The sequence below is a fragment of the Dermochelys coriacea genome, chromosome 3 (genome assembly GCF_009764565.3).
Source record: "Dermochelys coriacea isolate rDerCor1 chromosome 3, rDerCor1.pri.v4, whole genome shotgun sequence".
In the NCBI taxonomy this organism is placed as follows: domain Eukaryota; kingdom Metazoa; phylum Chordata; order Testudines; family Dermochelyidae; genus Dermochelys; species Dermochelys coriacea.
Window position 1 is genome coordinate 209,016,581 of NC_050070.1, and position 16,800 is coordinate 209,033,380.

The 16,800-nt window shown below is 57.8% G+C and overlaps 2 protein-coding genes across 2 annotated transcripts in view; one reads left to right on the top strand and one right to left on the bottom strand.

The window, feature by feature from the left end:
- The window catches only part of PEX6 (peroxisomal biogenesis factor 6), a 28,433-nt gene extending 21,240 nt beyond the window's left edge, over positions 1-7,193 (top strand). Inside the window, 4 exon segments of the mRNA XM_038396544.2 lie at positions 844-960; positions 1,893-1,970; positions 3,343-3,482; positions 5,517-7,193. Of these exon segments, the coding sequence (XP_038252472.2) occupies positions 844-960; positions 1,893-1,970; positions 3,343-3,482; positions 5,517-5,653 (472 nt within the window). The 3' untranslated portion in view covers positions 5,654-7,193.
- A 1,531-nt stretch (positions 7,194-8,724) lies between these two features.
- On the bottom strand, positions 8,725-14,304 carry GNMT (glycine N-methyltransferase). The gene is made up of 6 exons (XM_038396297.2): positions 14,052-14,304; positions 12,166-12,293; positions 11,162-11,275; positions 10,265-10,407; positions 9,565-9,686; positions 8,725-9,262 (listed from the first exon to the last, which is right to left on the bottom strand). Exons 1-6 carry the CDS (start codon positions 14,255-14,257, stop codon positions 9,091-9,093), a joined length of 885 nt encoding a protein of 294 aa, XP_038252225.1. The 5' UTR covers positions 14,258-14,304; the 3' UTR covers positions 8,725-9,090.
- Between the last annotated feature and the right edge of the window lie 2,496 nt (positions 14,305-16,800).

Genomic DNA, 16,800 nt, shown 5'->3' on the forward strand with positions numbered 1-16,800 from the left:
ATCCCGTATCAGCCACTCCACTGTCTTAGCCAGGATCGATGTCAGACTGACAGGCCTATAATTACCCAGGTCATCGTGTTTACCCTTTTTAAATATTGGCACAACATTAGCTTTTTTCCAGGTCTGAGCTGTGGTTAGCAAATGTCTCTGTAGGGAACATGATCCACAGAGATGTGTGTCTGTCTATATATGGTCCCTATCACCAGAGCATTGGAGCACTTCTCAAACATCTGTGCCTGTATCCTCACCAGGTGCCAGGGGGCAGGGCAGCGTTGGGAATAGAGCCTCAGAGAGATGAACGGGCTTGCCTGAGATCACACAGAAAGTCTGGCAGAGCTGAGAACTTACCTTAACCACAAGGCCATTTGTGTTCTTGCCCCAGGGCAGGGGTCTTGGGCTGTGCCTATGTGGTACCCTGTTAGAGAGGCCTGTGGGTCTCAAGGGCTGTGTGTGTGTGGTGCTTTTCAGGGGTGGGTGTGCGTGGTCTCGGACTGGGGACTGGACAGGAAGTCAAAAGACTTGGGTCTTTTGACCAGCTCTGCTAGTGACCTGCTGGGTGAGCCAAGATGCTCCACACACTCACTCTGTCTCTCTCTCTATTTCTTGGTCTTGTCTGTTTAGCTTATAAACTGCTTGGGGCAGTGACTGTCTCTTATGGTGTATCTCCACCATGCCTGGTACAATGGGGCCCTGGTCTGAGCTGGGGCTTGTGGGTGCTCTGGTGATGATGATACTGCTAAGTGTCTATGAATCTGGGGAGTTGGTTTGTTCATCGCTTGAGGTGAGATTAGCAGTAACTCCAGAGGGTCCATACCTTTGTCGTTCCTCTCTTGTCCTTGGTAGAGTTGTCTCCCAGCTGCTAGCAGAGCTTGATGGACTTCATTATACCAGAGACGTATTTGTTATTGGTGCCACCAACAGACCTGACCTCCTGGACCCAGCACTGCTCCGGCCTGGCAGGTACACTGCTTGCTGCTCTGGGCTTGCTTGCGCTGATGGATACTGTTCTTGCCCATATGTGGGGAGAGGCTCCTCAGGCAGTGCCTCGGCCTCTGGGTCCACGAGGCGAGTGGCTGTCGGGGAAACCATTCCCTGGGCGATGCCTCAGCTTCTGGGCCAAAGGCGGGCGAGTGGCTGTCGGGCTTCAAAGGGATCACGTTGTGCCCAGGGCAGCCTGCATCACCATGTTACCATATCACTTTGCCCACCCCAGCCCCCTTTCCCTCCTGTGGCGTGGTATGTTTGCTCGTCTCTTTTACACTGCATGCTTTTCTGGGCTGGGCTGTCTCTGCCTATGTTTGTGTGCAGGCCAGAGCGTGACACAGCCCTGGTGCTGATTGTGGCCTTTGAAAGCTACCACAGTGGAGACAATGGGGGCGATGGATTTCCTGTTGCCCTCCAGCCTCTTTATTCCAGTCTGGTGGCATTCTGGGAGCAGAAACAGTCCTGGGCATTAGCCCTGATGTACGGGGCTCCCCAGCCTCTGCAGAGCTCCTGCAAAGGGTCCGTGCTGGCTTCCCACTCAACGCCTCTCATCGGGCATGAGCTGGAGGAGGGCTGAGGCAGGGCTGAAACATGTTGATTCTGGCTACCCGGGCTGGCCCTCAGCCTGTGGGGACCATTGCAACCAGAACATAAGCTAGAGCAGCCCTCATGCTCCTCTGATTTACCCTGGGGTGGGACAGGCTGAGAATTGGGTGACATGAGGCCACCTCTGTCTCCCCTGGGCTCAGCATGAGAGTGGAGCCTGGTAACGCTGGTGCCAGGGAGCCTCCGACTGCCCTGGTGCTGGGGGACGAGGCTGTTTTGCTGACGCTGGGAGCATGTGGCTTGGCTGTTGAATCAGGTTTTTCTTGATCTGTCCTTGACTGGTTCTTTCCCTCCACTGCCAGGTTTGACAAGCTGGTTTATGTCGGCATGAATGAGGACCGCGAGTCTCAACTGCGGGTGCTGAGCGCCATCACCAGGAAGTGAGTGTTTGCCCAGATGCCTAGCACTGAACAAGCCGCTTCCATACTTAGCTGTGCATGCGCAGCGTAGCTGGGGGGCTGGGCTAAGCAGGGTTGGGGGGTGGCAGGCAGAGTTGAAGGCAGTTCAGAGGTGCCAGTCATGGTGCTCTGTGGGCTGCCCCCTAGCTTGGAGCTGGAGCACACAGGTGCCCGGGCAGAGGTGGAACTGGTGCACAGGCCTCGCTGCAGCAGCATGGCTCCCTAGACTCTGTTCTGGCCTGGGGATTTGTTTTGGCCATGCTGGCTGGCAGCAGGGTGCGTGAGGTGTCAGGCCAGGCAGACAGGCCTGCTGCCCAGGAGAGAAGGAGGGACCTGTGCAGGAAAGCCCTGCAGCTGTGGGCAGGAGCAGGGCTGTACCGGGCTCCATCCAGGCCTACATGAGCTCACACCACCTCTTCAGCTCCGGGCTCGACCTTCGCACCCATAGCCCCATCCTGGGCTGCAAGAGGCCTGGCCTCAGCCAAAGAGATGCTGTAACAGGGCTGTGTCAGCACACCAGGGGACAGACCCTTAGCAGGGGAGTTATGTGCTGCTTTGTTGAAGTCAGTGTTGCTTGACACCAGCTGAGGAGCTGGTCCTGCACTATAGAGATTGTGGTGCCAGGGGTCCCGTTGTGATCTGCCAGTGTCTTACCCCGCTGGGCACTGGCATAAGTAACTGCCCGCACTGCAGGGCCCCAGGGAGTCTCCCATCACTGTCCTGGAGATTTTCCATGGTGTAGAGCTGTGCTTTAACCTGTTTGGAGGTGTTTTAGTTTCCCCATCTGGCTTGTGGACGATCACTGCTGTTTCTTCCAGTTCAGGCCAGGCATATCCTGGTTGGAGAAATGAACATGTGCGTTGCTGAAATCCGTGTCGTATGATCTCTGGTCTGGCCAAGTGGCCGGCGCGACTGCTAGAGCCCTTCCTGTTAGAGGAGACCAAACCTCTGGGGTGTGGGGTTTGCACAGAAATTTTTGATATTGAGACCACTTTGATGTAGGTAGTTACGGACGCTCTCTTCTGGGAAGAGTCTGCAGCCAGGAGCCAGACCTGCAGATGCCTAGTCTTCCCTGGTTGACAGATCTGATTTGCCTTTGAATCTACCCTGCGGGAGTGAGACTCCACTTGTGACACGGGCCAGCAGTGTTCTTGGAGGAGGGAAATGAACGAGTAGGTTAATCAAGTGGTGGAGCCTGTGATTATGGAGAACCTAGTGCAGAGCCCAGGGGGACTGCACAGGGAGGAGCTGACGTGGGGATCCAAGTCTTCCTGCCCACAGCCCTCTGGCTGGATTCTGTGTGGCTGGATTCAGTCCCCAGCTGTCTGTGGATCTAGCGTTTCCCCTCCTGCAGGTTCAAACTGGACCCTTCAGTGAGTCTCAACAGTGTCCTGGATCAGTGCCCTGCACAGCTGACAGGAGCAGATCTGTATGCGCTCTGCGCAGAAGCCATGATGTGTGCCATCAAACGGAAGGTGGATTGGATTGAGGAAGGTAAGAGCCCAGCCCCTTCCCCTTGTGCACTGTGCAGAGGTTAAAATCTCTAGAGACAAGCTGGACCCCCAGCGACTGGGAGGGGAGTGATGCAGAACAAATTACGTCAGGCAGACACGGGGGTTTCTCTTGTTAGGGTTTAAGGGCAGTGAATTGGGTTTTAGTGAAGCATTTGATACAGTGTCTTCTGAAATCTTCCCTCATCAGTTCACACTGGCTTGGACTAGACTCGGTTGGGGGTTGGGACAAAGGGGAACGCCAAGTGGCCAAGCCAAGTCGGGAGGAGGCTCTTCCGGGGGTTACCATGGGGATTCAGGCTAGGTCTTGTTCACCAATGATCTGGGCATTTTGGGGACATTCACAAGGTATTCTAACTAAACTGGGAGACATACACACACCAAGGCAGATGGAAGCAATGGAGAGGCAGCATTGTCCGTTAGTTAGAGCAGTGGACTAGAGCTAGGAACCCCACTGTCCAAATCCTAGCTCTGTCACAGGGCTCTTTGGGGCTTCGCACAGTGGGGTCCTTCTGCATGGATCAGCCTGTGTGATGGGCATTGGTATGTCTCTGTACGGAGCTCCCCATCTGTAGAATAGGTTCGTGATCCTGGCTTCCCTCTCCGGGTTTGGCTCCTCAGCATGCTGTCTAATTTTGCAGTATTAAAAAGGGTCCGAGCGAGGCAAAATAAACTGAGAGTCAGACTTAAAAAGTGCTCTGTCCAGGGACGAGTGAACCATGTGTCAGGCAGCGGGGAGAGCCCTGGGACCCAGCCTTCCTGCCTGGCCAAAGCCAGGGTAGTGAACAGCGACTGAAAGGAGACTTGTCATTAGCTGTGTTTGGTCACCAAGTGGCATTGCAACCTTTTCTTGCTCCAGCTACTCTCTCTTGTATGTGTGCCTTAAGCTAGGTAAACAAACATTATATAAATGGGCTTGAAGTGGACTCTGCTTCGCCATCCTGGCGGTCAGTCATTTCCACGTGGATTGTTTGTTCCCCTGCTCTCGGCACAAGGCAGCTGCATAGTGATGGGTCTGGCACCAGGCTCTGAGAACAGTCCCACCGGGGCTCGTTCAATCTGATCCGAGCAGGGAGCCTCATGGCCCGAAAGTGACCAAGGGCTGGTGGGGTTGACACAGGAGGGGAGAGTTGGAGCGCCGAGTACGTGCAGCTTGGCTCAGGGACTACGACCCCCCCCACCCTTATAACCCCAAAAAGTCTGTAGACTCGCTTGCTGCGGGAGTGAGGAGGTCTCCTCCTCTCTCTGTCATCACCCCTCTTTATTCTTCTCACCGGCTGCTCTGCAGCTTCTCTCTGTGGAAGGTTAAAGGTAAAAGGACTGGCTGCGGAGAAGGGCATGAGCTGTCCCCTCTGGTCACTGGCAGGCAGACAGCTCCCATGTGCACGAGGCAGAGCTGGGTTCTGAGGTTTGTCAGCTCGAAACAATCCACAGTCACCAGGCAGGCCCCCTAAAGTCCAGGGATTTAAGAAGAGAATAGACTGTGGGTTCTCTTTCGTTTCTGATTTTGTAGCTCTTAGGTGGCACCTGGGCCATGGCTTCAAGCTTTTCTCCGCAACCATAATGGTTAGAAACTTCATTACAAAACCAAGAGCTGAGAGTCACCCGGAATCACGATTCTAGAATATGGGGCTACAGAACATTCTCCACTGCAAGACATGGCAGGGTGCCCTTGGCTGTCTGGGGAGCTGGCTTGGAGGCGTTCTCTAAGCCCAGCCGTTCTGCCCAAATTGAGTCCACGCATCTGCCTTCCCACAGGGCAGGTTCTTACTTGTCTAGGCTTGGGCAGCTTTTGTTAAGCCATGATTCTGAATGCGAGAGAATGTCAGAGGGGGGCTGGAGGCAGGTGGGCAGGCAGCAGGGGGTGGGGCAGGGTGAAGTCAGAGCCTCATGTGGCTGTTTAAAAACTCATGCAGAGTCTAGAGTGGGGGCTGTCAAGTCTTGCCTGGCTGGGGGTGGGGAAGACCAGCTCCCTGTGCCATGTGCATTCAGGTGCCTGTGTAACTCTTTCCCCCAGGGCTGGACACGGAGAGTTCAGCTCTAGTTCTGACCATGGAGGATTTTGGACAAGCTGCCGCAAGGCTGCAGCCATCCGTTTCGGAGCAGGAGCTGCTCAAATACAGAGTGATCCAGCGGAAGTTTGCTGCCTGCTAGCCTGCAGTGGGAAGGGAAGGGAAGGCGCTCACGAAACACTAATACGGAGAAGTCCAAGAGGACTCGGGACAGCCCTGTGGGCTGGTGATGTGGAGAGGCGGAGGTGTCATCACCTGCTGACTCCTGGCCAAGCCTGGCCCCCGTTCATGGAGGTGGCGCAGCATTTAGCCATGGATCTGAGGCTGTGGGCAGCACAGCTGGGGTTCATGCTCCTCTTCTGTCATAGTCCCCCTCCTCCAACCTCACGTCTTGGGTGCACCACAGCCTGGCCCTCACTCCTACAGCTGCCATCCCACCCCCATAACCTGGTGTGTGAGGAAGGGGCTTTGAGCTGAGTTGTGGATCTCAAGGGAAAGGCGTGCGACCAGAGACCCTGCACTGGTCATGCATTGTCCCTGGAGTAAGCAGAGATCCTGGGCTTGGGGGTGGATTGTCTCCGAAGAGTGAAAAATCTTCCCCTCTCCCACAGCCTCCCTGGGATGTGAGTGAATTAGCAGACGCCACCTTCTCAGGATGAGTGTTGTGGTCAGTGCGGGAAATGGCTTCCTTACTGCTGAGCTGGGAGCTGCGTTCCATGCTGTGAATAAGCTCCAACTCACGCCCTTCTAGGGCTCCTTCTCATCTCTCCGATAGGCTGCCAGGAAGCACAGCAGCTGCTTCCCCCGGGCTGTGTGCCATGGTGCAGCATGGCAGGGTCAGTCCCTAAGATCTGAGTTGGAGAGAAACTGGGCTTGGTCTGTTTCACTAAATTAAATGAGAGCTTTGGGAGCACCAAGGGAAGGTGGAGCTATATCTCTTGGCGATTGCCATAGCTGGGGGGTGAAGCGGGGCACTGTCCTAGCTCAGGTGGCAGGGGGTATATTGGGGGAGACCATGAGAGCGAGACAGTTCTGGGAGGAGGTGAGGCAGGAATGGGGGGTGTTGCAGATTTGTAAGTGTCAGAAGTGCACTGTTTCAAGCAGATATGTCTGATTCTCCAAAGCTATCATAGTGCTGTGCCAAGGAACAGGGCCAGGATGGCTATAGACAGCTGGGGGCTCTGGGAGTAGGTCTAGGACTTTTCTCCTGGCGGGAAGGTGATTCACACCCACAACTCCTCTCCCTGGGTACAGGGCTAGCATAAAACCTGGCACCACTGAAGGGTGGTCTTGTGCTGGCCCTTGGCATGGAAGGGAATCTCATCCTGAATGACTGAGAACTTCCTGGTGGAGCTTTAGCCACCTGTGGGGGGAGGGTCCCCTACTGTTTTCCCTCCGGGCATATGCACTACAGGTAGGGATGGTGCTTCCGCTCACTCAGGCAGCCACCAACAAGACAGGAGTGGAGCCAAAGCGGCAGGGAGGAAGCGTGGGTTCCCAAGCAGCATGAGTCACCTGAGAAGTTTCTGAATCCCCCTGGCTAGCTCCTAGCACATGGGCAGTACACAGGGAAGAGGCCTGGAGCACCTGAATTGTGTGAGGACACTGCTGGCTGCACAGGCAGTAGGCAGGGGCATATACTGTACACAGGCTTTCTAAATAAAGGGGGAGTTTCTGGTCTAGTTTTCAGCTGTGTCTGGGGATTTATTGCCCCCTCTGCAGCTTCTGGCTTCATCTGGGGTCCGGTGTTTACAGAGAGATGCCAGAGGGCGTTACAGTCTGAGCACACAGAGGGGCATTGACTCACCACGCATGTGGGTTGCAAGAAGCAGACTGTAGACTCCTGTCAAGCCCAGCTTGGTGTCGTACCCACTTACCAGCTTCAGTCGTGGGGCTTGCAGGGGCTGAACTGAGCCAGCTAGGGCCTCATGTGAGCCTGGCAGGGAGTTTGGGTCTATGCCAGGCAGCTGTGCCCAGCAGTGCTGGGCCTGCAAAGGCTACCTCTTTGGGGCACAAAAAGACACCATGGTACAGTAAGACTTGGTCAGTGATGCTGGCTTCAGCTTTTCCCTCGCATTGCCTGGCCCCAGCTTCCTCTCCCAGGGGAATCGCAACAGCCTGTCTTCAGCAGTGCCCACATTTAGTAGCAATTCTAGTAGCCTGTGGCCATGCTTGGTATCCTCCCCCAGGGAGGACAGAGCCTGCTGGAGCTGCAGAGATGCCTCTTTCCAGCCACCAATGGACACTTACCCTCCCCTGCTGCGGGGAGAGCAGCCCAGCAATGGGCACACTGATGAGCGGGGGGGGGGGGGAGGGGAAGAGGAGGTGCTGGGTACGATGCTGTCCGGGAGCTGGGCTGAGGCATGTCAGTCCAGCTGCATGGGCACCAGTGCTAGGCACAGCCCTTCTGTGCACAGGCCCTGAAGCTGCCCCACTAGTGGCTGGCTGTGTTGCACCCCACCCTTTCGGGGTTAGGCTGCCATCTCCCCTCTAGGGCCAGAGAGACCTGCTGCTGCCTCTAGCAGCCACCTCGCCTTGCCAGCCCCCACAAGCACCTTCTCGTTCTCGCTGCCCTTTTCAGCAGCAGTGCCCTGGGGCTGACCCCTCCCAGTGCTGCCAAGTGCTTCCATCCCCCCTGGTCTACCCCTTCGTCGCTCTCCCCCCACCCTCGGACATGCAGCTAGAGCTCAGCCCCCTGCTCACCAGGCTGAATAGCAGCCACCGTCCCCAGCCAGGTTGCGCCCTGCGCTGGGAGGTGGGTACTAGCTGTTGGCAGACAAGACTAGGACCCCTCCCAGCCTCGAGCAGCTGCACCAGCTGCACCCCGCCGGCTGTGCTCCCCCCGGGCCTGGGCAGCGCTCAGCAACCCTTGCTCGGGCCCCTCCGGGCTGGAGCCTCGGCAGTTTAGTCCAGTTAGGGAGTTGGACGGCTGCTGACACCGGAGCCAGGCCAGTGGCCGGGGGTGGGGGACGTTCTCCAGCTGCTGCCGCTACTAGTGCCCGAGCCAGTGGGCCTGTGCCTTACCCTCAGCAACCAGTGTGAGCTGGCCCTGTCACTCAGCCATACAAAGGGCACAAAGGCACTGCCCCACCGCGTGGGTGCAAAGAGATCCCCATGACCGGCCACCGACAGAGTCCTGCTCACACCAACTCCAGCCTCCTCGGAGCGTCCCATCCCCAGCCCAGCCGCAGAACAGACACGCAGGACCACGGGCACTGGTAACTCTCCATGAGCGTTGTTTCGCTTTCCCCGCAACAGCCTTCTGGAGAGCCCTCGACAGCCCTGAGATTTGGAAAAATGCCCCCCACCCCCGTGCAGCCTGGCAAATGCGAGAAGCAGAGAGAGACAAGCAGCAGCAGTACAGGCCAGTCTAGCCAGCCACAGAGCCTCGCGCGGGCCTCACAGGCAAACCCTGGGGCCTTCCCCTGAAGCGGCCGGCTGGTGGAGCGTCCCATCAGCCGCCCAAGCAGCGCTGTTCAGACAGGAAGGCGGAGAAGCGTTCCACCTCCTTGTCCATTGCCACGCGGCCGGCCGGGGGCACAGTCCAGCCAGCAACGCCAGGGAGCCCCAGGCAGCGCCTCAGCCAGTCTTCTTCATCACGTGGATGAAGTAGCAGGGGGTGTAGGCCTGGCCGGGCTGGTAGGGCTGGAAGTCGCCCAGGACGCTGTGCTGGCACTGCCCCTGGAAGGCGTTCTTCAGCAGCTCCGTGAAGGCCTCCAGGCAGTGAGGGTAGTAGGAGAGACGGAATTTGCTGGAACACAGGAGAGAGACCACAGTGAGGGGCTGGGGCAGGCGCCTGGGGGCGGGGGGGCCCTCTGGCCTGCGCCAACGTGACCCTGCCAGGAGCCTGCCATGAGTGGGGGAGTCGGGCTGGCAGGGATGCAGCCAAGCCGCCCAGGACTGGTGCTTCTCTTCAGCCTGCAGGAGTCCCCAGCTGGGCAAAGCAGGACAGGCCCCTGCAATGTGCGCCCTGTGCCCAGACACCTCGTGTGCAAGTGGATTAGGGCCCACCCCTGCTCACGCCACCAGTGACTGGGCCAGCCAGCACATTACCTCAGTTCCACGGCTTCCTCTGGCTCCTGGGCTGGGACCTGCAGGGTGTAGTCCAGGGTCACCATATGGGCTTTGTTATTCACTAGCAGCACGGATGTGGTGATGTCCTTCGTCAGGTCACTCTGGGAGGGGCACAAGGCCAAGAGCTTCCTGTTACCTCCTCCCCTCCCATGTGTCAGCCCCCAGGCACAACGGGGGGAGTTGCCCCAGGTCTGCTGGGGTGGCATTAGCCTCCCCCTGCCTGCTCATTCTGGGATGGAGCCTGCCCACCTGGAGCTGTGGTGATGCTCCAATCCCAACCCCCAACGCAGCCTGCTCTCCTGGTGTGGTCTGCACAGCACCCAGTGACGCCTCTGGCCGCGGCTACCCCCGAGGCACGTAGGGGGCTGCTACACTCTCCTTCCTCCGCTCTGTCCTCACCTGTGACTCCAGTCGGTTCAGGCTCCCCCATTACCTCCCTAAGCCCTGTCCATCATTAGCCAGAGCTGCCCCCTACCATCAGGCCAGCTCCCAGCTGCGAGGATTCATGCCACCTGGGCACCAGAGCCCAGGGAGGATGTGTGGGGTGGCGGGAGGATTCTATCTCCCCGTCACTGAGTGCCAGTCAGCTCTCTCCCTAGCCCGCAATGGGACAAGACAAACAGAGCAGCACCCCGCCAGTGACCTCCCCCTCCACCAGGGAGGCCTGAAGGGCAGTGACCTTGTAGTAGATGTTCTTGCCAGGTGGGGCGCAGCCCGTGGCCAGGATGTAGTCGTAGTTGCGATGGTCGATGACCATGAGGCCGCCTGGTCGCACCATGCTCGCAATGTTCTTAAGGGCCAGTTTATGGTCACTCTGGTCACCTAGGCAAAGGGGTGGGATTCAGCTACCCCCGTCTGCAACACACCAGAGCCCATCCCCCGCCCCAGCTGCCCACCGCATTTCGCTCTGTCCTACAGTGGCCCTGACAGAGAGCAGTGGACATGTAGGGGGTCTCCAGGGCCCTGCGGGCCTCAGCTAAGCAATGCTTTGCTGGCCACAGCCAGCTAGTCTGCCTCCCCGAGAGCCCCATTTCCTGGCTGGAGATAAGCGGTCCCTAGCATGGCCCAAACTGGCCATCCAGGAACGCCCTCGTGTAAGAGGGCCCCTGGAGCAGGTACAGCCAGAGCACCAGCCCAGTGCCCCCAGGGCAGGGAGGGGGGCTAGGGTAGGACGGGGCGGTTGGTGCGCACTGCACAGACAACCCATGTAGGGCTGCTGCAGCATAGGGTAATTTAGAGCAGCCCCAGAATCCAGGATGCTCCTAGGTGGAGCCGAGCAACCTTCTCTTCTCTCCCTCATTCCTGCACCATACAGGGAGTCGGGACTTTGGTTGTATTCTGGATACGGACTGAGCATGGGCTGGGAGTTCAAATCCTCCTGCCATCCCAGCGTGGGCTTGAGCAAGTCTCAGCAACCCCCTGCAGTAGTAAATGGGATGGTGGGCCCGTCTCGCCTGGCAGCTGCCGAGGGCTGGTGCTTTGAGATGAGAACCCTGCGTGCGCACCTGCCCCCGGCCCTTAGTGCTCTGGCTGCAGGGGCTGGTCCCCGGAAGCAGAACCTGTTCACCAGGCTCACCTTTGAAATCAGGCAGATGTGCAAAGGAGTTTCCCAGGCAGATGACAGCATCAAACCCGTCTCCAGGCTTCTGCAGGTCCTTGTCCAGGGTGAGCCAGTTGGCCTCCTCAATGACTGCACCACACGAGAGCTGGTTACACGCACGCACGCACACGCGCGCCTTGCCTTCCCTGGGCTAGGAGGCCTTCCCTCCTGCACACAGACCCCCACTCCTCCTGCCTCAGGGATGGGGGGAGGGGGCAGCACCCATTTCCACTGCATCCCAGAAAGTACTGCTGCCCCCTCCCCCCCATATGCACCACCCAGAGCTGTGCTAATTGAACAGCTCAGCTCAGAGAGGCACTACCATGGCCAAAGACAACAGCCGCAACACTCAGACACTCACTACCCTGGGGAGGTGGGACCGGGCATCATTCCCATTTCAAAGCCAGCCACAGGGAAGCTAGTGCTGCATCATGCAAGGCGGGCAATTCGAAACGTCTTCCTTAATGACTTCAAGGCAAGAGGGGCACACAGCATGTTGTTACACTTGCTGATGATCCTATGTCAGGGAAATGTTCCAGTAGGTCCCTGAGAGACAGGGTACCATGAGGGGGGGTCTGCCTTGGACATGCAGCTTACAGCACCCGGGGACTGGCCGTTGATCCCCCCAGGGCGGGGGAAGCCTGGCAGAGACGGCAGCAGGCTAGTCAGGCGTTTCAACGCCGGGATGAGCATTAGCAGGAGTCCATCGGATTCTGAGCTCCCCCTCCAGAGGCATCACCCCCAGTGCCAGCAGGAAGCTGTTCTCCTGTTCAGCCCCAAGCATGCTCGTTGCCAGCCAGAGACAAACCAGGAAGGGTTCAGAGCCTGAGCAGCTCATTTCCAAGGGGAAATCAAAGAAGTACGTGTCGCATCGGGATGAAAGACAGGACCTGGGGCCTCCCCACCCCAAGGCAATCCAGGGGCAGGCCCACTGCCCTGTGGCACGTGGCCAAGTGTGCGCCCCAGGGCACTGTGCCTACCCCACTTGTCAAAGGCCTCTTCCTTCCGCCGGTTCCATCGCTCCTTCAGGGCGTACTTGAGCATCTTGTCACTGGCATCAACGCTGGTCACGCTGAAGCCGTCCTCCACCAGCATGATGGAGTCCACCCTGCCGAGGGCAGAGAGTGTGACATACACCCGCAGGACACATGAGCGGGGTGCCCGGGTGTGCGCGCCAGGGCCGGGGGCATCACACAGATGGCGTGGGATGGGGTAGCCCATCAGGCTCCATGGGTGCAGAGGTTCCCAGACCCCCCCCATACACCCCCCCGTGTGTGTAAGTGAGACACCCTGTACAGCCCCCCTGTGTGTGTGACACACTCTGTACAGGCCCCCCCGTACAGGCCCCCCCATGTGTGTGACACCCTTTACAGGCCCCGTGTGTGTGTGTGTGTGTGGGACCCTGGGGGGTTGAACAGAGGTCTCACATGCCTATGGGGTCCCCTTGGTCTCAGGGGTTCATACACACATGGGGTGGGGCTGTACAGGGGGTCACACACACAAGGCAGGGGTTTCCACTCACACACAGGATGGAGGCTGTATGGGAGTCTCAGACATACATGGGGCAGTAGGGGTTCCTGCATATGTGGGGGGGGTTTCCCCACACACACCACAGGGGCTCTCTCACAGAGAGGGATGGGTGGGTCCCACACACGGGGGGATTAAGGATCTCACTCATAGGGGTGTCTCAGACACAGGGAGCTGTATGGGGGTTGCACAGACTGGGGGGGTTCTCAGACACGGGGGGATCCGACAGTGGGGGCTCTACGGGGATGTCACACACACACGGTGGGGGCTGTATGGGGATGTGACACACACACACACACACACACAAACACATGGTGGGGCTATACGGGGATCTCACAGACTGCGGGGGGTCTCAGACACAGGGGAGCTGTACGGGGTGTGACACACACATACACAGTGTGACATGCACACACACACACGGGGCTGTACGGGGTGGCACACGCACACACACGGGTTGGGGCTGTACAGGGTGTCACACACACACGGTGGGGACAGTACAGGGTGTGACACAAATAGGGGGCTGTATGGGGTGTGACACACAGACACACACGGGTGGGCCAGATGTATGGGGTGTGACACACACATTGGGGCTGCACATACACATACGGGGGGCTGTACAGGGGTGTCGCATACACAGACATGGGAGAGCTGTACGGGGTCTCACACACACGGGGGGCTGTACAGGGGTGTCACACACACACACAGTGGGGACAGTACAGGGTGTGACACACACAGGGGGCTGTATAGGGTGTGACACACACACACACGGGGGTGACATACACACACGGGGGGCTGCACAGGGGTGTCGCATACACAGACACAGGAGAGCTGTATGGGGTCTCACACACACACACGGGGGAGGGCTGTACAGGGGTGTCACACACACACGGGGAGTGTACGGGGGGGCCTGTACAGGGTGTCTCACACACGGGGGGGATGGCTATACAGGGTGTTACACACACACACGGGGGGGCTGTATGGGGGGGCCTGTATAGGGTGTCTCACACACACGGGGGGGCTGTACGGAGTGTCATACACACACGGGGGGGGCGCTGTACAGGGTGTCATACACACACGGGGGGCGCTATACAGGGTATCACACACACATGCACGGGGGGGGGCTGTACAGGGTGTCACACGCACACATGGGGGGGCTGTATGGGGGGACCTGTACAGGGTATCTCACACACGGGGGGGAGGGCTATACAAGGTGTCACACACACGCACAGGGGGGCTGTACAGGGTGTCTCACACACACACACACACACACACACGGGGGGGGTCGTACGGGGGGTCTGTACAGGGAGTCTCCCCCCCCCCCCGCGGCCGGGCCGCTCACCCGGTGCCGCAGGCCACGTCGAGCACGGCGCGGCAGCGGTGGCGGCGGAGCAGCGCCAGGAGCCAGCTGCGGTACTCGGCCGTGCGGCCCCGCGTGTCCCCGATGTAGAGCTGCCAGACGCGCGCCGCCCGCCCGTCCGCGTACTGGTCCGGCAGCCCCTCGGCCGCCACCCCCAGCGAGCGCGTCCGGTAGATGCTGTCCACCATGCCGCCGCCTGCCTGCGCTCTGCCGGGCCCCGGGCGGCTCCGGCCCCGGGCCCCGCCCCGCAGCTGCAGCTCCGCCCCGGGCTGGCCCCTTCCCCCGCCCTGCGGGTTCCCCTCGCTCCGGCCGGCTGGAGAAGCGCCATGGGTCTCGCTCGTAGGTGCTGGAAGTTGGGGCCGCTGCAGCCCCTGGCTGGAAGCGGTTTCCAGCCTACACAGGGTTTACCGTTTAATTCAGCGGCTCTCAGCACCCTCCGTGCACATTTTTCCCGTGCCCCTGGTCCCTCTTGCGGTAACTGCACCACGAGGCTGCGTTCATGCTCCGTCCAGGGGGGAAGCTCCGTTTGCAGCCTCTCCTGGGCTGAGAGCCACGTTTCTCTCTCCCTCCTGGCCTGGTATCTCCAGCGGGCTGCCCGCTCTGTGGTAGCCCAGAAGGCCAAACCGGGACAGCCCTGGCCTTCTGCTTTGTCTTTGTGGGCTAGGAGCAGAGTAATTGCCTGCCGTTACAGCTCTCGCTGAGGAAGCACTTATTCTTCAGGTGAAAGCATTTCAGAGAAAACCTATTAAAAAACAAGCAAAGAGACTACACCCACTGTAATAGACTTACCCTACACCACCCCAACTCCAACAAGGGCTCGGGTAAGAGTCAGTCCTTTAAACCCCACACGGTTTTTCCCTGAAGTTACAAGTTTACTATAGTCTTAGCTCAGCCCTAGCACCCCCTGGATAGTTCAGTCTTTCCTTTATCCAGCTTAGGCCTTGGATCTTGAGACTGGGAGAGCAGGTGATCAGCAGACAGTGGCCCCCTCCTGAGGGCATGGCTTCAAAGGGCTGGGTTTTTGTATAACTGCAGGGAGAAATTTACAGATTCCCCCAGAAAGTCACTTGACACTGTCCCAAAAGTCTCCCTTGCTTGCGTGTGTGTGAGACTATTCTTGTCTGACACATTGTTCAGTAGTCCTTTGAAGTTCATAACACTTCTCCCAGTTAACAGCCCATCTTCTCCCCCTTGAGAGAAGTGACATCTAATCCCAGCCTACCAGAATACATAAACCATTCATTTCATACAATGCACCCCAGACATACTTAAACTTAATCAATAAAGTCTCCCAAGGATCTGGCAGGAAATTGCCATTGCTATGGCACTAATTACCAGCAACAAACCATGTTCAGACTCTGCACCATCCCTAGATAGGGTCTGGAGGCTACTCTAACTTGGCTAGTTTGCTGTGGTCCCCCAGGGATCCTTCCCCCCCCACTGTGGTAGATGGAGCACAGCACATACCATCCAGACACCCCAAGGGCTGCAGGGGGAGGCGTAGGAGCAGGCTGGGCCAGGTCTATACCCACTACAGACTCCCCTCCCACAGCAACTTGCGTGGAAATTGGAGGGAGGAGCACAGATTGTAGGAAGGAAGAAGTTGGAGGTAGCAAAGGAAGTCAGTCTGTGTGCAGATAGCTGGAATGCTGGCTGCAGATGCAGCATCTCTGTAAATAGTTCTCTTAATAAAAATCCAGTTTAGTTTTATAAGCAGGGAGTCCTTTTGTGTTACTACCCAGTGCACAGGACAGGAAACATCAACCCAACTGCACAGTATGGGAATCCCCAGCAAGACAACTGCACGTAGTTTCTGCTGTTTTTGTGATGCTCAAGGAATGCAAAGGGAATGGGACAGATCAGAGAACTTGCCTCAGAATGCTGACTGTGGGCTCTAGATCTTTTTGAACAACATATTTGGCCCTCAGGCTGCAAAGATTAGACAGACCTGTACTGAGCTCTTTGACTCAGTTAACTGGTTTGTGGAACTCAGTGCCCCAAGTTTTGTATTCACATATATTTATGTCCTTTGCCAGTTTGTATGTCTTGCCTTTCAACTCCCGACTGGCCCTTTGCTCCTGTGTTAGAGACAAGGTGGACGAGTGCCTTGCTACCTTTTCTATCCCACTCATTCATGTCCCTCATAAGAATCTCTCTGGGAGAGAAGGTGCGTGTCTAAAGAGGGTGGTGGTCTGGGAGCTGCTTGTGAGATGTATAGGCACACAGCTTCCCTCGCCAGTGTTCCCTCACTCCACCTCCGATACTCCTCTTCCATCCCTGCTGCCTCAGGTATCTCATTTCCAGGGAGCTCCATGCCTCCTGCTTTGGAGACTCCTTACAAGTGGCAGGGGGTATTAAGCCAGCAGCCTGCTCAGGGCTCTTCGAGCATCAGGATTCCCTCCTCATTCTGGCTCGGCTTGTCTCAGGACCAAGAAAAGGGAAAGTTCCCGCTCCCAGGACTTGGGCTGGAAATTTCCTGGCCTGGTTTGTAACACGCAGGTGAGTCAAGCTGGGACTGTTGGCAGCTACCTGCCACTGCACGGGCAAGTGTGCACCACCCTGTCCCCTCTCTGCTGAGTTGCTCCAGTTGCTGCTACAGTGTTTACCAGCAAAGTCCAGTCCCTCACTGTCAGAGACAGGGAGGGAGTGAAGGCAAGTTAATTAACATTCTGCTAGGGAATACAGGGGCATGATTTAGACCTGCCAACAGCCAAGGGACTGGGGACAAGCG

What these genes read in the sequence shown, in the direction of transcription:
- GNMT (XM_038396297.2), bottom strand. Translation starts at nt 14,257, where the DNA reads ATGGTGGACAGCATCTACCGGACGCGCTCGCTGGGGGTGGCGGCCGAG. An exon ending in GACGTGGCCTGCGGCACCGG is followed by an intron (nt 12,294 to 14,051) that starts GTGAGCGGCCCG and finishes TGCCCTCGGCAG; the next exon opens with GGTGGACTCCATCATGCTGG. An exon ending in ACATCTGCCTGATTTCAAAG is followed by an intron (nt 10,408 to 11,161) that starts GTGAGCCTGGTG and finishes CCCTTTGCCTAG; the next exon opens with GTGACCAGAGTGACCATAAA.